Genomic DNA, 20,703 nt, shown 5'->3' on the forward strand with positions numbered 1-20,703 from the left:
ACAAAAACTACTTATTTAACACGAAAATTTCGTTTTTAATGACCATCAAGTAAAGAAAAATCACACGGAATTAGGCAACTGACTCTCTCAATCCCCGTAAAGATCTTAGAATAGAAAAAAAAACTAATTACTAAACAACAGAAAATCGATTTTAATTAACCTCCATACATTAAACAAAACACGGAATTAGGCAACTGAGTCTCTCAATCCCCGTAAAGCTCTTTTAAAAGATACAAAAACTACTTATTTAACACAAAAATTTCGTTTTTAATGAGAAACAAGTAAAGAAAAATCAAACGGAATCAGGCAACAGAGAGTCTCAAACCCCGTAAATCTCTTTTAAAAGATATAAGAACTACTTATTTAACACAAAAATTTTGTTTTTAATGGGTACAAAGTAAATAAAAACCACACGGAAAAGCCCTTATAATAGCAGAGGAAGGAACATAAGCTCCTGGAATAGCATAGGAAGGGGGCATAAACTCTTAAAAACGCATGGGGGGGGGGGGACATAAGCCCTTAAAATAGAATGGGATGACCTATAAACGCAAGCAAATAACATGGGAATTCCTATAAACGCAAGAAAATAACATGGGATTTCCTAGACACGCAAGCACATACCCTGGTAAGTCCTATACATGCAAGCAAATAACAAGGGAATTCCTATACATGCAAGCAAATACCTGGGTAAGTACGATACCTGCAATCAAAGCACCTGGGAATTCCTATACATGCTTGGAAATATCATGGGAATTCCTATACACGCAAGCACATAACATAGGAATTCCTATACATGCAATCTAATAACATGTGAATTCCTATACATGAACGAACAGAACATGGGAATTCCTATACATGCAAGCAAATAACAAGGGAATTCCTATACATGCAAGCAAATAACATGGGAATTCCTATACACGCAAGCAAATAACATACACGCAAGCAAATAACTGATTTATTTTTACGTCACAATTTTTCAACTTAAAATAATTCTAATTATAGCATCCCATTCATAATACTTTAATTACATGTTACGCTTTCTTAACCATCGGAAGTTTAACCAACGTAAATTAAGTTATAGACAATACTGGTTTTTAGAAAAACTGGAATAAAATAATTGATACAGTTTAAATTGCACGCTACCTTTGAATAGGCACTGTGATTATACCCACCTAACCAGATTGTACCTACCAAACCAGATTATACTTACCAGAAAACAAATCTCTTAAAAGTGCTGGTTTTTTGGGTTTATCACCAAAAAGGCAGTGAACTTTGAAATCGCGTCATTCCCCTGGCAAAGAGTGTATTGACCTGTAACTACTAGAAAAAACCTGTTTGGTACAGAGGGGCAAGCAAACTGCATAGATCTATTCTACTAACGAGAAAGTAGGGATTAAAGTCTTAGAAACTATTCTTTACATACTCAGAACAGTATTTGGAGCTGCAACGATGTTTACAGTTTAACTTTCTCTTTCTGGTTGTAAACGCTGCAACCCAGTTACAGCAAAAATAATGATATTATATATACTCTGCCAAGTATTCTTTAGCCATCTAACAAATGAACATGAAGAACAAGATTCTTGGCACTAGTTGGTAAAGCATTCCACGCAATAGGAAAAGAAATCAAAAGTAGGAACTAGATTATATGGTTTAACATAAAATAAATAGGAGGCAGGGCCGTATCCGAGGGGGGGGGGGGTTACCCAGTTTGAACCTTCGCCCCCCGAAATGTTTGTTTGACTCGTAAAAACGTAACAAAAATGGATATAAACAAATTTTATATGCGTTTTAGAGGGTTTTTCGTGTAACCCCCCTCCGAAAAAAAACTTTGAGTAAAACCCCCTCCGAAAAAAATCCTGGGTACGGCTTTGATAGGAGGAGGTACAAACATCTGATAAATAAGAATAAAGCTGCACAAAGAAATACCCCCATCTATTACGATCTAAAACGCAAAAAGTCCATATTGTATTTTCAAGTTACCAAAATACAATGAAAGAAAAGAATCGTACCAATCAAGGTTCTTCATATCTACAATAGTAGCCTACAATATAAAAACACAGACTGCACTACAGAAAGCGCTGGTCATCTCAGTCTAGTTTTGAAGATTCTTGTCAAGTTTAATTGCAACTAGATCCTGTTGTCTAGTTTTACTTTTGCAACTACAAAAATATTTATAGGCGAATATCGATAATACTGCCAATGATACTTTAACTATTCAACAAGTGAATATGGAATTTTGAGTCAGAATAAATTCCGAAGTTCCTTCATTTTTTTTTCTAATGTGAAGAATATGCAGCTTCTTTACAGTCAAAAACTCTAGTTGATCAAATTTGCATAAGAGTGTGTTGAAACTAATTTGCATAAAAATGATTATTCTTCTTTTTTTATTTTTAGCCAGAGTTTTCACCATAGAAAGTGTAGTAAAACCTAAATTTGGAAAAATAGGTAGTCCCTTTATCAAGCACAAAAATTGGGAAACCTATTGCAAACCTTAGGAATCATAGCAGATATTAAATACTTTGATTAAGAAGCCTGAAAAGTGAAATTGAGAGATTTTGTTCAGATTCTTGCCAAGGCGTAGCTTGAGGGTGCGATTCTAGAGATGCCAAACCAGTGGCGGATCCAGGCCCTCCCCCCCAACGTTGTCATAAGTAGCGTAATTTACTTAACTAACTCAAGTTTGCGTTAACTAAACTTGCTCCTACCACAAGTTATCCGATCAACCTCTTTTGCGCCCCCCCCTAAAAAATCCTGGATCCACCCCTGTTCGAAACCCCCTCCCTCTGCAAATATGCAAAAATATACAGTACATAAATATACCCCATAGAAATAAATAATTGTATTAGAAGCAGATTCCTTTCGGATGGATTAAACCCAACCCCTGTGGCAAAGAAACATGTCTACCAATATTGAGGAAATTAATATTAAAGGGATTCCCAGCTACACCCTCGACTCAATTACAGCCAAGGCCATATCCAGGGAGTTAGGGTGTTTGAAGCCCCCCCCCCCCCAAATAAATGTTTGTCCAACTCGTAAAAAAGTAACAACATATAAACAAATTTTGATACGTTTTTGAAGTTTTTTTTGTAAAACTCTCCCCAAAAATACCCCCCTCCCGAACAAATTTTGAATATACAATTCTATTCTCAAGCTCTGCAAGACTAACACATTCCGCCTCCACTACAAGAAGAAAGAAACCAGCCTAACTCGGATTACCGAGGCATAGCGAATGGACCACCGATACAGATAAATCCTCAATTACAGCAAAACCAACATTCTGGCACAAGACCGGAAATAATTAAGTTTCGGAAGACATTTCAAACTTCTTAATTGACTACAAACTGAGCTTTAAACATTTCATTGTTAAGGAAACAGGGAAACATAATACTCAATGTTGACAAGTTCTGATCGATAGGTAAATACAAATGCTTTCCACCCTTTTATGGATCCTAGCAAACATTATATTTGTACATAAGCCCCCCTCCCTGTTAGAGAGCAATTTGTGAAGAACGTAGGGATATTCCAGATATTTTTGCCTAAGAAACATGTATTTTTTTTTAAAGGGAAACCTTTTCCGAGGCGAGGGTAGGGTTTCAATAAACGAAATTTTCTGGGCCCAAGTGGTCGGATGCATACGCCAAATAGCATGTCTAAAACAATTTCTAGTGTGAAGGTTCAACTTGATCTTGGAAGGATTCATGTTCTGTTTTAGCGAAACCACAATTGGGAATGGAACAGTGTTTAAATCGTCCACAATAGTAAAATCCCAGCTGATACACCTTAATTAAAAATGACATAAACTTATAGAACTCACTACATAAGTAGTAATATCTCGTTTTCTTCTTTCATGGATATACTTTGGTCGAACGATCGAGTAGTGTCCTTTTTCATTTCCTGGAAAAAAAAAAGAGAAACATATTTACAAGTCAGTCCTTTGTTAAGTTAGATTTTTAACAAAAAGAAGTTTTTTTTTCTGACGGATGTAAGCAGCGAAGTTCAAACTTAAAACGAATAAAAAATAGTGCTTGTAGTTTGGGTAATATAGGCATATATCTGCAAAATTGGTTCAAATAAACTGGATTGTGATATTTTGGTATATATACAGATTTCAGAAAAACAGCGCTTTGCTGAAAGCACAAAACCGGATTAGGAGCAAAAAAAACCTCAAGCAGCCAGCGGAAAGTGAAAAGACTAATTATAAGGCTCTCAACAGTATTTCATCATCCTTGAAATCAATGAATTTTAGTAGACCTATACAGGTTTAATTCTCTCAAAATCTAAATAAAAAATTAAGAATTCTACAAATATAGGAAAATATCACGAGTCAGTTTATTTAAACCAGCTTTGTAGATAAACATTTGTTATAGAAACTACTAAGCAATAACTTTTGTTCGTTTTAAGTTTGAACTTCGCTTTTTACTTCCGTAAGAAAAACTTTTTCTTAAATTAAATTATCTTCGTTTTCAGGTTTCAACAATTATCACGATAAGCCTTAGAAAAAAAGAACAAAACAAATCTCTGTTTAATTTCATGAAGAAACTAAAAAAGGCAACAGAGGTTTTTCTTTAAATAGGAAATTAAATTTTGAGTTTTACCTCGTACCTCTCTTAATGACATTTTAGGAGAACTGCTCATTAAAAGCATATTAATATAAAAAATAAAGGATTAAAACAAGAAAATCCTCAAAATTCATTGGAACTAAGCCCTTTCCCCCACAAAAAAAGAAGGTTGTGTGACGTCAAAACCAGTGACCAATACATGAGGGGGTGTAGAACCCCAATAGTGACCGCAATGGTGAAAACTCCAATGATTACACATTTCAACGCTCCTACGATATCGCAGTGCCCCGCTAGCGGTGGAAAAAAAAGAAACATCAGGGTTTCAAGCTCTTTCGAATTCTTAAAAATGTGTTTTGGTACTTTATCTTTACTGTTAGGATAAATACAAAGTATTTATCACACAAAATTTAAAAGACTTAGTTAATTTGGCATTTTTATTCAAAATGTGGTTATAACTTTCAGTTGCTAAAGGGGTAGAGGGGGCGATTATACAAGAAGGGGAATTCTCCAGTTACGGGTATTCAACCATAGAGATTATAATGGTGTCCTTTTTATGCTTCCTGGCCTTTCAACTCCAGAAATGACACCAAAAAGAGCAACTTTGGGTGTCATATGCCACCTTACAATTGCAATATCAAGACAAAACTACAAAAAAAAAAACCAGATATGACCAAAAGCTTTAAACTGAACCATTAAACAACTACCTATGATGTTGCAGTAGCCTGCAACAGCTTATCTGCTGGTAAGCAGACAAGTTATTATATTTACTCGGGGGGCTGGTAGGGGGAGTATATAAGGGAGGATTAGTAGTAAGGACCTTTTTAAATTCAGTGGCTGCACCCTTAAAATAAATACACCATTTAAACTAGATTTAATAAACTCCGAGGCAAGACAATAAATATTTGTATGACTAATCTTAGGCTATCTCCCTGAAAATAGTAATAAAAGTGGTTTTGACTTTAGTAACCCCACAAGTATTAGATTCATACCTGAAGATTTTGCTAAGACATTACTGATATACCTTTATAATAACCCATATGCACATAGTGTGTTTTCACTAAGTTCAATATCCCCCTAAAAATGCCCTGCAAGCTTCATCTGATACTCTAAGCCTTAATACCCTGATGATACACCCTTTTAACAGCCTGCATCCACATACTGTGTTTTGATTTACCTCAACACCGCCCTTATCATTCCCAGAAATTAGGCCTAACACCCTTAGCATTAGCAATACGGTAGTAGTAGTTGTAGTAGCAGAATTGATGTTCTTCTTTATTTTTGTGTTTATTGAACTGTCTTTTGTCCAAGAACGTCTAGTGCTCTTTTTTTCTTCTTTTTTTGGAGTGCTCCACTTTTTTTGTTGTATAAAAACAGCTTTCCAATAGATAATAATAATAATAATAAAAAAACAATAGTGGAACAAAAGGAGTCGAAATAGTGATAGCAGTAGTAGTATTGACATTGTGCCTTTTTGGTAAGTTAAACATCCCCTCATCATGCCCACATAGTTTCAACGTAATACTTTAAGTTGTTTCTTAGATATTGCTGATATGCCTTTTTGATAGGCTACATGTACATAATGTGCTGTAATTTAGTCCCACATTCCCCTAAAAATTCCCTGAAAGGTTTACCTTAGTAGCCTTAATGTCAGTAATAACAGCCTAATAGTCGTTGTAGTAGCAGAAGTAGCAGCAGCAGTGGAGGTAGTAGCATTACGCATATAGCGCCTTATGGTTAGTTCAATCTTGCCCTAAACATGCCCTGAAAGTTTCAACTTAATATTCATAGCTGTTCCTGAGTAATCGCACATATGCTATTTTGGCTACCGGCATGAAAATAGTATGTTTTGATTTAGTTCAATGTCCACCTAAATATTCCCTAAAATTTTACTCTTAATATCCTTAGCCGCGGTTGTAATAGTAGCCATAGCAGCAATAGAATAGAATATATTTATTCACTACAATAGCAGGAGCTAACATGAGCATACCACTGTTAAAAAACCCAAGACACAAAACTAGGATCAAAATGATAAACAAATAAGCAGCAACACAAAAATTTTAAGCATTAAGTGCTCCTTCAAGGTCAGTAAATTAAAATGAGATATAAATAAAATTCATATTCGTCAAAACTCAATTTGCATGGCTCATGATTATAGCAGAGACCATTTATCCAGAAAATATCACTGAAAAATATAAATGGTTGGTTCATTCCAAAGTACTCACAGGCAAATATCTGAAATAAACTATAGCAAACATTAAATATTTGTCAAGGTAATGTTAATAAAACGCCGAGTAAAATAAGGGACAAATGATTTGCAATATCTCTCAGTACTAGAGGCTGGGTAAGTCATCAATTGCAGACAATTCTTTTTTATCTATCAGAGTCTAGTGACTGGTTCTTCAGTAGGGGGGGGGGGGGCTCTCAAGGTCAGGTAATAAACCATGATGAGTTGGGGAATTCAAACAATTTAGTCCAAATCGATATATCAACTTATGTCTATGACTATCAAATGAATTCCAGTTGAGTTGTTTCAGTGCATCATCATATGTTGTGTCCAAGTATAATTTTTGAATGTCTTTTTTGTATCATCTCATGTCTATCTGATTGATTTTTCATCAAACACTGATGCCAAGCTGGACATGCATACTCAAGAGAAGGTCTTACATAGCCGCAGTATATAGACTTTAAAATCTCAGTTGGCATACGAAATCTCTTCAGGTTGGAAAATGAACCTAATAGTGGAGCGCCTTTTTTAGTCAGATAGTCAACGTGCGAGTTCCGTCATAGATCTTCATCCAAAAGTATTCCAAGTAGCCTATTGTGACTGTGTGCTTTGTCAGCAGTAGAGGATTATGAGAAGAGTGGCTGTCTAACTTTGAAAGGAAAAAGTCATATAAAAGCTCTTGGTTTTGCTGACAGTCAGTTTTACCTTTCCTATTTCAGCTTTTAGATCATCAAAAATTATTGTCAAGTCAGACTGCTTGGAAGTCGGAAGGCTTAGTCATAGCAATAAGACAGTTAAGTCAATAGCAAATTTAAAACACTCACAAATTGTTGTTAAAATATGGTTAAAAACAATAAGAAATGAAAGCGGCCTAATTTAGTGCCTTGTGGTGAACTACAAAAAAAATATCTAAAAATCCAAATGGCTTATTATCAGGGAGTTTGACATTCTGAGATCTTTTAAAAAGAAAACTAGCAAGCGTATATACAACAAATGGACAGCACCCATAATTTTAGCTTTTTCCACTACTACATTATGGTCAAGACTGTCAAAAGCCTTAAGTATGTCATGCATCAACATAAGCCTCATCTTTTTGTAAATATTTAAGGATGGTATCCATCCATGAGTATGGTAGCAATAGCATTAGCATAAACACAATACATTTTTGTTAGTTCAGCATCCCCTCAACATGACCTGAAACTGAAAGTTTCAAATTAATACTCTAAACTGTTCCTAAGATATCGCTTACATGCCCTTTCAACAACCTGTAAGCAGATAGGGCGTTTCAATTTAATTCAACATTTCCTGAAAATTTCTCATCTTGACCCCTTACCCTTGATGTTCACAGATAGAGCCCTAATCATATGTTTCTTTGTTTACTGAATTTTTTTTTGAAGCTTCATTTACCTGAACTAATTTGCTTCATATTTAGTAAACCTATTTTCAATAATGTTTAAGTGCACATCCTCTATTATGAAAGAGGGGCGGTAGATCATTTTGTTGGTGGTTTGGTGGGGGGGCATATGCCCCAAAGAGTGCATTTTAATACTGAAACATCCTTATTCTGATTAAGCCTTCAGATAGGGAAGGGGGAATTGAGGTACAATTGATATTCAATCCCTCTTGATTTCCAGGAATATTTTTGGTCTATACTTTTATTATGAAAGCCAAGAGTAACATTGAACCCTAAAACTAGCAGAATTTATTCACCATTCACCATCTTAAACTCCCCTTTGTGGTCATAAAAACTTTGGAGGATGCTCATTCAATTGGATATTGTGGTTCTAGTGCCTTTTTCAAAAGTCTAAAGTGATTAGAGAGCCACCAGAACCTGTCCTAGAACCTCGTGTGCTATCTGGTCCTTTTGTAACCCCTAAGGCAACAAATGTGTGCTGTTTGGACTGATGATGAGGACCTCACTGAGTGGTTCAAAGTCAATACAGGCATTTGACAGGGGTGCATTTTGTCCCCAGTGCTGTTTACAACACTCATTGACTTCATCCTGCAGATGTGCAACTTCATAGGTGGCATCCAGTTGAATGAAACGTGTACTTTGTTTGATACAGACTTCAGATACGATATAGCATTCCTTTCTCACTTAAGAGAGGAGCTTCAATTCAATATAAATGAGCTCTCAAAAGTAGATGGACAAAAAAGTTTGGCAATAAGCATGCAAAAAAACAAAAATCATGCAAAATAATGTGAATAAACTACCTGCTGAGCTGCTAACAGTTAAAGCAAAGAGTAATTGAATAGGTTGAGATATTTAGATATCTTAGGAGTCTAGTGAGCATCAATGGGAGCCCTGAGCATGAAATTGCCACAGGTGTTGCATGCACAGGAAGTGCCTTTGATAAGTTAAGAAACGTTTGGGAAGTGTCACTTTCTTTTTGAAGCTTAAATTGATGCTCTTCAATAGTAATGTCCTGTCAGTACTAATGTGTGACTCTGAAGGTCAGCAAAACCCGGTAGGGGCTCCCCAGCCGCCAATGAGCCCAAAACTATCTTCTGATAGCTCTATGATGCTATAATGCAAGTGAATGCCTCAATCAAAAGCATCAAAGATGAAATCTCTGAAATTAGAAAGGAACTGGCAGAGAGGGTAACACATTCCCAAATGCAAGAGTATGTTGACTCAGCCTACCTAGATTTAAACGAGCGCCTGCAAATACTTGAGGCCAGAACCCAACCAACAGCAACAAACTGGCAACAAAATGAATCTGTGATAACTGAGCACCTGCTCATTAATACTGAAAGAGAAAAGAAAATTTAACATTGTAGTTCGAAACCTGGATAAACCTGCATCACAGTCTACTGAACAAAAAATTACACTTGACATCAAAATGTAGAAAGTATTATTGTGAATGATCTTGGATTGCCCAAACCGAAGATTGTAAAGGCTGTTAGGCTAAAGACCACCAGGCAACACGAACCAAGCACAACCACAAGCCGGACCCCTCTTCTCGTCCAGGTTGATTATTCCCATTTTTCACAAAAAAAACAGACAGTTCAGAAATCATACAAAAAGCGTGAGCAGATCAAAGTATACTTCAGAAACGACATTCCCTAAAAGCTAAGAAAACCAAGCAGCAGAGACACTGTACAAACAACTAGAAACCATATAGGCTCTGGTGGGGTAAAAAATAGCAACCAAGAAAAAAACGGAAAATCCCTGACAGCAAGCCCAAGCAGGAGCAAACAAGAAACTTAAATAAACCCTTCCCTAGAGGTATTGACGAGGGGCGGAAAAATTCTGCTTCGAAAAATTTAACAGACAAAGCCTCAAGGCTGCAGGTAAATAGTAGTAACCGCAAGCTGTATTATTGTAATGCTGACCAGTTGCTTCCTCAAATGACGGAGCTTAAGCTAACGGTAGCAAGTTTGTGTCCTGATGTAATTTGTATTACTGAAGTAAACCCCAAAAATGGCAAACCATTTGAACAATGTGAGATCCAGATAGACAGCTACAACTTGATAAGTAATCCCAAAGCAACGGGCAGGGGTGTTGCCATATACACAGCCAAATATCTCTTAGTGGAATCATGCTTAGTACACCATCAAACCATATCTAGTGCTGAATTTGTTACTGTAAATATAGTGACAGGAATTAACAGTTTCACAGTTTATTGTGTCTACTGCTCACCATCTGGAGGGGCTGACAGAAAGAAACTTGTCATTGAGGAAATAAGAGCAGAATTGACCAGGCAAGTGGAAATCCCAAAACAAACAGTGTACATTGTGGGTGACTTTAATCTGCCGGAATTAACATGGACTGCTGCAGATGTGGACACCCATCTATTTAAAGATGTGCTAAATGAGTTCCACCTGTCCCAATTAATCCAAGAGCCAACATGTTCCAGAGATGGACAAAAAGAAAATATTCTTGAATTCGTTCCAAACCAACCAGCCCGAGACAATTATTGAAATAGCGGTCACAGCCCCCCTGGGGAAAAGTGACCACTGCAGCATATCAGCAGAGATTAGACGAAACTCATAAACAAAGGAAATTCAGGAAATTCAGGAGGAAGGAGAACAAAAAAGCATACTGACAAGCTAGCAATAAAGTCCGCAGTGAATCCAGAAAATTTGAAAAGGAGCAGGAACAGTATGTTGCCAGCAAGGCCAAAACCAACCAAGAAATTTTTTGGGAACATGTCAACAAAAAGCTCACTAGTAGAACTTGAATCCCTAACCTGAAGCAAGAAAATGGCAATAAAGCCACCACCCCAGCTGAAAAAGAAGAAGTACTGAGCCAGTTCTTCAGCTCAATATACACTACCAAATCCCCAGAAGCCAGCACTACTACTGACAGCCCTGTAAGTCCAACAAATCGACCCCAGATAAAGGAAACCAAGGTTGGGCAAGGTGATGTGTTCAAACTACTCAGGGAAATAGTTCCAAACAAATTACCCGGACCTGATGGTATAGCAGCCAGGTGGCTGAAGATTGCTGCTGAAGAACTTGCAAAGCCACTTACTCACCTGTTTGATACATCCCTGCAGTATGGTATAGTCCCAGCTAAATGGAAACAAGCGAATGTTGTGCCCACACATAAGAAGGGGGACAAATGCAGTGCCTCCAACTACAGGCCAATAAGCCTAACTTCCCAGCTCTCCAAGATTATGGAAATATTAGTCCGCGACAGGATTATGAATTTTGTATCTGAAAATCAACTGATTAGTGCAGAACAGTTTGGCTTCATGCCAAGAAACAACTGCACAAATCAGCTCCTGGAAGTTTTGAACGAGTGAACAACAGTCCTTGAAAGTGGCCTGAGTATTCTGGTGGTTCTGTTTGATGTAGAAAAGGCCTTTGACAAAGTCCCACATAGCACCCTACTCTCACAACTTTGTACCTTTGGTATAAGTGAGCAGATAAGATAAGATTTATTGCTGACCAACCAACCAGCCTGAGACAATTATTGAAATAGTAGTCACAGCACCCCTGGGGAGAAGTGACCACTGTAGCATATCAGCAGAGATTAGACTAAACTCAGCATAGCCAAATAAATATACAAAGAAGACCATAACCAGGTTAGATGCAGCTAAGTACAAGAGCATGATGCAAAGTGTAGACTGGGAATGCATGAGGCTCAAAGATGATGTAAACAATCAGCTACAACCAGTCACTGACACCATCAAAACAGCAGTTACTTGCTACTCAGTCACTAGCAAGGAAACAGTCCCCAAAACTCTACCAAAGTTAGATCCAAATATGAAGCGACTGATTACCATTAAACAAAGGAAGTTAAAGAATTTAAGAAAATTCAGGAGCAATGAGAACAAAAAAGCATACTGACAAGCTAGCAATAAAGTCCGCAGTGAATCCAGAAAAGTTGAAAAGGAGCAGGAACAGTATGTTGCTGGCAAGGCAAAAGCCAACCAAAATTTTTTAGAAACATGTCAACAAAAAGCTCACTAGTAGAACTAGAATCCCTGACCTGAAGCAAGAAAATGGCAATAAACCCACCACCCCAGCTGAAAAAGCAGAAGTACTGAGCCAGTTCTTTAGCTCAGTATATACTACCAAATCCCCAGAAGCCAGCACTACTACTGACAGCCCTGTAAGTCCAACAAATCAACCGCAGATGAAGGAAACCAAGGTTGGGCAAGGTGATGTGTTCAAACTACTCAGGGAAATAGTTCCAAACAAATTACCCGGACCTGATGGTATAGCAGCCAGGTGGCTGAAGATTGCTGCTGAAGAACTTGCAAAGCCACTTACTCACCTGTTTGATACATCCCTGCAGCATGGTATAGTCCCAGCTAAATGGAAACAAGCGAATGTTGTGCCCACACATAAGAAGGGGGACAAATGCAGTGCCTCCAACTACAGGCCAATAAGCCTAACTTCCCAGCTCTCCAAGATTATGGAAATATTAGTCCGCGACAAGATTAGGAATTTTGTATCTGAAAATCAACTGATTAGTGCAGAACAGCTCAGCTTCATTCCAAGAAGCAACTGCACAAATCAGCTCCTGGAAGTTTTGGACGAGTGGATAACAGCCCTGGAAAGTGGCCTGAGTATTCTGGTGGTTCTGTTTGATGTTGAAAAAGCCTTTGATAAAGTCTCCCATAGCACCCTACTCTCACAACTTCGTACCTTTGGTATAAGTGAGCAGATAAGATAAGATTTATTGCTGAAAAACTGCTATCACAAGCCCAAAAGGGCCGAATTCGCACTTTAGCGTCAAATAAAGCGAAAAAAGAACAACAAAAACAAACAGTCGAAAAACAACAGGTAATTATAAAAGGGTCAATGTCAAAAACGTAAAAATGTAAAAAACAAAAACAAAAAAAACTCATAAAATTAGAAGGCCAATGTCAAGTCAGCAAAAATGCCAAAAAAAACACGAAAACTCGTAAAATTAACAAGGGGATAAAGTAAAATTAAAACGTAAAATTAAGTTAGTTGGTGACTAACAAACATAAAAATAAAACCTCCAAATTTGCAAAATGGGCATTAAAATTAATAACTATGAGGTAAAGAGTGAGTGAGGGGGGGGGGGGGGAGGCAGCGGAGTGGCACGGGTTGAAAAATTCAACTATGTAAGGGATAAAAGTTCTTCTATATCTTTCAGTGCAAACTCTTATTGGGGCAAGAAGGGGGATTTTTGTTGACACAGAACGCGGGAGGCGGGGTCAAAGCGGTGAATATTGACCAGGGAAAAGTGGAGTTGTTCGAAGGTTATGAAGGGCATTGTTAGCAAAACACAAGGTAATTTTTGCTCTCCTTTCCTTAAGGGTGATAAGATTAGCTCTCCTAAGAAGGGAAATATACGGTACTTTACCCTCATTGAAGATAGATCATAGGCACCTTTTTTGGACTGCCTCTATTCTGTCCGACAATTCAATGGATATGCCAGGATGCCATACAGGACAGGCGTACTCAAGGGTTGGGCGTACAAATGACAGGAAAATCCTCAAACAGTTCAATTTAGGGCATTTAAATTTTTCAAGAAGTTTAAGGAGGGAAAATGCGTCATTTGCACGTTTTAAGATGTCATTAATATGACAATCCCATTTTAAGTCACTTGAGATGGTAACGCCCAGTAATTTCATAGTGGTAACAGACATTTCAGGGGGGATTGGACCAGAGAAAGAAGGGGGAGTTTTAAGGAAATTAATAGTAAGAACAGTTGACTTTCATATCAACAGTAAGAGCTTCAGCTGATATCGATTCCAAGATGTCCATTGGGTTGCTTTTTGAATTTTTGGAACATGTCTGTAGGATAGTTACATCATCAACGAATTTCCATCTATCCGGAAAATAAAAACCAAGGTTGTTTATCATTGTAAGAAATAAAATTGGACCTAGGAGGGTTCCTTGGGGCACACCATTATAAATTGGGAGGGGATCAGAATATACATTCAGGTATTTCACGACTTGGGTTCTGTTAGAGAGGAAAGACGCAATTATTCTAATTAAATAAGGATCGACTTGAAAGTCATTAGATAGCTTTTTTAATAGTATATTGTGGTTGATTAAATCAAAAGCTTTTTGCAAGTCAACTGCGATAACATTGAGCCAGGTATTGGGTTTTTTGAGTGTGTTACATATTGCGTCCATAAGGTGAACAAGATAGTGGGTGGTAGATGTAGAGCGTAGGTTTCCGAACTGTCTTTGGTCAACATTTGTGATTATCTTTACTTTCAACCACTCGGTTAAAAAGATTTCATATAACTTCGAAAAAACTGGAGTAAGAGTAATGGGATGGACACCATCGAAATCTTGATTGTTACCTTTCTTTTTTACGGGAGTAATAAAACCTAGTTTCCAACAATTTGGGAATATACCAGTAGAGGTAATTTACTTAAAAAGTAAGGACTAAGGCTCTGAGAGATTGTCGGCAAAGCCTTTAATTAGTACAATCAGGATGTCTAGCGGACATGTACTACACTTTTTAATGTTCTTAATTTTTGTCTCACATCCGAGGGCGAAATAACGGGAAAATTGAGAGAGCAAAGAGCATAAGGAGAGTCAGAAGAAAGGGGAGGGAGGTTTTGAACCATGGTAGAAAGAAACCTGTTCAAATCATTGCCTGTAACTAAAGGGTCTTCTTGGAAATGGAAATCTATATTATTATGTGTTTTCCCACAAATTTTCTTTATTCTATTATACCTTTGTTTTGGCTTTGTAGAAAATAAATCCTGGACTTTGCATTTGTCATATGAAGAAGAAGATTTACGTATTTCTCTTTTTATATGTTGAGTCGAAAGATCGAGTTCGAAAAGTCGAAATCCTTGAGTCGAAAGATCGAGTTCGAAAAGTCGAACTCCTTGAGTCGAAAGATCTACTGAAAGATATCTGAGAATATCTAACAAATAAGAGACAACCAAGCCAGTAGCTCTGTAGCCCACAGAGTGAAGCAAAAGGAAAAGGGCTAAATAGTATCAATTGAAAAGCCCGCCTGCTGTGAAATAGAAGAAGAAGAATATGTTTACGCAGTGAGATCGCTTCAGATGTTTTACCACTCTTTAGTAGATTCAATTTAATTCTAATTAATTTTTTCAATTGGGTAGTAATGTATGGTTTGTCATTAGAACATGTTTTTAATTTTTCACAGAGAAGGACTTTATGTAATTTGTTTTAATCAGATTTTGGAATTCAGAGACTTTAAAATTAATGTCATTTTTTCCTTTGAGAGCCAGCCAGTTTTCATTGGTAATCCAAGATCCAAATGTGTAAAGGCCATCATTAGAAATTGGGCGATAAGAGAACTCAGTAACAGAAAAAGTATGTTTATAGCTATTGAGAGGCTTCATAATAAACAAAAATGGTAACTTCCTCCTAATGGGGGCAAGGGGACAGGAGGGGCATAGAAAGCCTGCATATTGTTGCAAATCAGATCAAGGGTTGAATTTCCTTTTGTTGTTGGTATTTTTACTATTTGTTTTAAGTTTAGGGAACTACAAAGGGAATTCAACTTCAGGTCATTAGCATCACCTACTAAGAAAATACCGGCATTTGGGAATTTGCAAAGGACAAAGTCGGCACTACTATGCAGTTGTTGGTAGAATTGCTGTCTTTGTGCAGCATTTTGATTTGGGGAATGATAGAAGCAGCAAAACACAATCAAATTAAAGGGGCGTGGTAAAACTTTGGGTCTTACACTTACCCAAATGATTTCATTGTAATCTGAAAGGTTGGGAGTATGAATTAATTTAGAAAAGAGATAATTATTTACAAATAATAGTATTCCGCCTCCCTTTTTACCTGGGGGGTGATTATGAGGACGAAGTTTTATGAATTGGGAGTAGTTATTAATTTTCAATAAATCGGGGTTCTTCGCTTGGACCTCAGTTACGGCAATTACATCAATTTTGTGTACTTGACAGAGGACCTCTAGCTCGATCAATTTGTCGAAATTCAGGCTTTCGGCGTTCGTAACAAGCAACTTTGGGAAAGTAAAACGGTTACTAAAGAGGGAAATTTTTTGTTTGTTAATTGTGGAAGGCAGTGGGGGGTGGGAGGAACGTGGATCTGGGAAAGGCGAGGCATCTTTTTCGGGATGAAGGCTGGGATTCATTTGAAAAGCTGGATTAAACTTCTGGTTGGGTTGAGCAAGGAGGGATTGAGAGAAGGGGGACACATCTTTTAAACCAGGGTCTTTCTTGTCTGATAATATTTGGGAGGGAAATAAGACGGTGCTGTTTTCAGGGGGTTCCACTTGGGAGGGGTTAAAATGGAATGTTAAGAGGGAAGGGATTTTGCTGGGAATGGGGAGTTTTTTTTCAAGGTGGTAAAGGTGGAAGTTTTTTGAGTGAGCAGGGTGGATTTGGGATAAAAAAGGAAGAGTATGAACTGGTGAGCTAATTTTACTAATTGAATGAAGGGGGCTCTGCTTGTGGGTTGATTGGGAACTTGTAACTATTTTCATATTAAAAGTTTTACTGCGCCTGGCTATAGCACAATAATCCCTGTTTTTCAAATGTAATAACATGCACTTAGTTTCAAAACATAGGCCACTTTGAAATTCATGGCAGGGTTTGGAATGGGAAAGGGAACAATACTTATCGTTACAGTGACCAGTAGTTAAAAAAGATATACAAGGGTGAACAAAGGTACAATTACTGTTTTTTATACACTTGTTGGCCAAGTGAAATTGGCAGGCAATAGAATTCTTCCCTGATTTGGCTTGAGGAACCGATTTACACTTAAATTCACACTTAAATTGTCACTGACCTCTGGATCTGGAATATTGAATGAGTTCTCATTTAAGTTGTCACTGACCTCTGGAACTAGGTCACCGATTAAATTCATTTTTGAGTTGACACTTGCTTCATTAATATTCATGTCTTGGGAGTTGTTGCTTCTGGATTGAATTGTAGTTGGTTTCAAATTAGAGATTTGTTGATGTGTATTCACAGACTTAAGTGTGTTCTTAATTATATTCCCCCTAAGATCAATGAAAGTAAAAATTTTGTTGGTAATGAACTCGAGTTTTTTTTTTCGGCACTAAGAGGGAGGGGAGAGAAGGGTCACATAGGGGACTGGAATCACAATTGCCACAAGGAAAATTTTCAGTCTGTCAGGAGGCATCATTAGAAGGCTCACAATTAGATTCAAAATCCGTCTGGGTACTGGCATCTGTAGTTTCTAGCAGAAAATCAGTCAGGCAACTGGCAACACCGGTTAAATCTGGTAGGGGAGTAGTCTGATACTCGCTTTGGGCTGCAATGAAAGCTTTACCATCCCTTTGGCAAGGGGGGACGACTTGATATCATCTAAAATTTCTTTTAAGGAAGAATTTATTTCTGACAATCGGCGTCGTGGGGTATCACTAGTTTTCGAAGAATTTATTCCTGACAATCGGCGTCGTGGGGTATCATTAGCTTTCGAAGAATTAGGGGTGGTATATTCTTGATTTTTGGTGGTGTTTTGTTTTGAGGAACAATCCAAACATATCCAGTTCTTATTCCACTGGGAACGTTCTATCCCCGCACATTGCTCATGAATGGAAGAGTTGCAAGTACTACATACCAGGCAATTGATTGTTGCCCTTAATCTACACTCAGGACACACTCTTTTAAAGTCCTTTGGTTGATTAATGGGGATGTTTGGCTGATGGATATAAAGGGTTAAAAAGTTCAATTTACCTGATGGCTGGTGACAAAATCCGGAAGTTAAGTCACAGTTAATCAACTTTGTCACTAAATTGGTTGTCCTTTAGTCATTTGGTTGTTTAATATAAAGGGTTAAAAAGTTCAATTCACCTGATGGCTGGTGACAAAATCCGGGAATTAGGTCACAGTTAATCAACTTTGTCACTGAGTTTAATGCGGAAAGACATAAACCAAATAGGTGTTAACAGGTTGAACTCTGGTTGGACAGAATGATTTTGTGGATATCTACCTTTCTATTGGACTGTAGACAAATTGTTAAAGTGGAAGACACATTGTCATCAAAAGCTAATGTACCAAGTGGCATCATCCAGGGGAGCATAATAGGGCCACTACTCTTCATCTTCCACATAAATAGCATAACTGAGGGTATCATCAGCCGCGTCAAGCTCACCAAGTTTAGAGAAAAGTCACTAAAGTAGAGTTTTATTGGTAATTTTTTCCTTTTTTGCATTACTTAGCTTGGAAGAAAGTGAACAAATCAATTGATGCCTTCTTTATAGTAACTTATTATTTTATCCATAGTTTTTAAACTATGATTTTATGTTAAAAATTAGTTAAAACTTACAATTTGATTATTAAATCCATTACTTTAAAGTTACATATACTGAAAGCATTGATTCATTCAAAGAACATATAGCCTAATTAAATAAAAATTTAAATTTATTAATGTTATACTAAAATCCCAGATGTTTTCCTAACATCTGTATATAAAGGTGCGCTTTTCTGTGCATTAAACTTTGTGGTAACATTACAACAGTGAACAGAACAATTATGCAACAAATAAAGCAATTGTCTTCCTTCTACAAAAATGAAGAAGAGCATGCTAAATTACACACAGCTTCAAATGGTGGCCATGCTGACATTTTTCCAGCATATGCCTTCTTCTATTTGTTCCCCATTATTTTTGAAGGAGGAAATCGAACAGTATATTTTTGCTTACTTTTTCTGTTCATTACTGCAAGGTTACTAAAAAGCATATCATGTAGAAAGCATGCCCTTTTATACAGACATAAAAGAACATTTGAAATTTTAGAATGCCATTTATTAATTCAAATTTTTGCAGAGAAGATTATTATGAATCAATGACATTAGAATACAATACTTTTGAATAACTGGTTTACAAACAAGTGGTGCATAGGCTATCTTTATAATCACTCTTTAAACAAATTTCTAGGGATGGTAACTTTTTTTGTCTATGGTGACAAAAATGAGTAAGTTTTTAGGGCCTTTTAAGAACTTAAAATAGAATTTTCACCACAATCAAATATTACTGAAAAGAGCATAAAAAAGGCATTGGGTGATGTCTTTACTTTTATCTTAGCTGATTTATGGAGAAAAGGAAAAATTTACCATTTTAACCAGGACTCTGCATTTAGTCATAAACATGGGTGCCTGCATTAGGGAGGGGGTATGGCCCTCCCTGGGAATCATGGACTATAAAGTAAACTATAAGGAGACCAAAGGAAAGAAAGCAGAGTAGGGAAACACCATGGAAGTATAACAGCAGATTAAAAATAAAGGGGGGTTAGCCCATAGTTGGCTGCTTAGCAATAGGGTTTGACCCTTAGTAGGGGCAATATGAGTTCTAGTTTGGACTGCATTTTCTAATAGCATTTTTTTCTAAATAATTTGGTTGGAGCAAAAAACAAAAAAAAATTGTTTCACAGTAATGAATGGTAAGTATATATTGCTAAAAATAAATAAAAAAATCAGTTCTTTAAGCTATTTCTAGTTTTTCAGGCTATTCTTCTGTGTATTTTTTTGTAATTGCTTTACTTTTTTCATTACGGTACCTTGAAAAAATATTTGTCTCTAAGCTCTGCTACACATCAAAAATTTAACAGAGACTATTTAAATATATAAAATATTATGTAATTTGGGCTATATATTTGCACATTACAGGGTGGGGGTAAAGTGTTTGGACAGCTTGAGGTTAGAAAACAATTCTTGCTTCATAGTATGCAGAATAATTGTAGGCTAGCTAACACATTTTGCATCATGTCACCTGTCACTTGTCTTTGTGGCTATGAAACTGGTTTTCTCAGGTCTTTCATTCAGATCAAGAGCTTGAGTGTGTTCTGAATAATTAACAAGTACCAAGGTATGATTATAAAATCAAAATTTGGTATCCATGCTGGCAAGGTGAGTTTTGAGTATGAGCCCTGAGAAATGTAAACATCTTGGTAAAACCCCACTTTAGCAGCTTTCGAGACCTTAGAAATCTGTTGATCTAGGGCAGATAAGTGAAGCTTCCAGGAATGACATCAGAGCCTAAGATATTGTCTTGGAATCTGTTTTTAAATTCCTATGTCTACTCTTTCTGTAGCCTATTCTAAAGCTTTGAAAATTGCACAAAGTAGTATAAATTTAGAATCAGTACTGGTCATAAGGAGACATATTAAGAAAACAATTCTTGCTTCATAATATGCATAATAATCCTAGTTAACATATTCTCCAGGGGGAGCACTTTTATCATCACTATTTCCACTGTTGTATAATTATTTTTAACCAAACTGTGAAAAATGAACATATTTGATTGCATTTTTCTATTTTCAATTATTCTATATAGGAGTTAAACACCATCACTGCCATCTGCATAAAGGACATATTAATAAATTTAGGTTAGGTGTGGTTATGTTAGATTAGCTGTTTGTTTTAAAACAATTTTCAAGACTTGGAAAAAAGACAAAATATTGAAAAACATGATTGTAAAACTGGAAAAAACAAGGAAAATAGCCTAGTGAGGATAAATTTCTAGGTGGCACTATAATTTGGCTAAGAGCTTCTGGGGCTA

At 36.8% G+C, this 20,703-nt stretch overlaps 1 protein-coding gene across 1 annotated transcript in view; it reads right to left on the minus strand.

Annotated features, from left to right (window-relative positions):
* LOC148949495 (uncharacterized) overlaps positions 1–20,703 on the minus strand; it is a 216,254-nt gene that overhangs the window by 182,688 nt on the left and 12,863 nt on the right. The window contains exon 2 of the mRNA XM_089093515.1: positions 3,815–3,894. Within this exon, the coding sequence (XP_088949641.1) occupies positions 3,815–3,894 (80 nt within the window). The remainder of the gene's footprint in view (positions 1–3,814; positions 3,895–20,703) is intronic.

The sequence above is a fragment of the Artemia sp. Qi Xiang Cuo genome, chromosome 8 (assembly GCF_049724085.1).
Source record: "Artemia sp. Qi Xiang Cuo chromosome 8, ASM4972408v1, whole genome shotgun sequence".
Lineage (NCBI taxonomy): Eukaryota > Metazoa > Arthropoda > Branchiopoda > Anostraca > Artemiidae > Artemia > Artemia sp. Qi Xiang Cuo.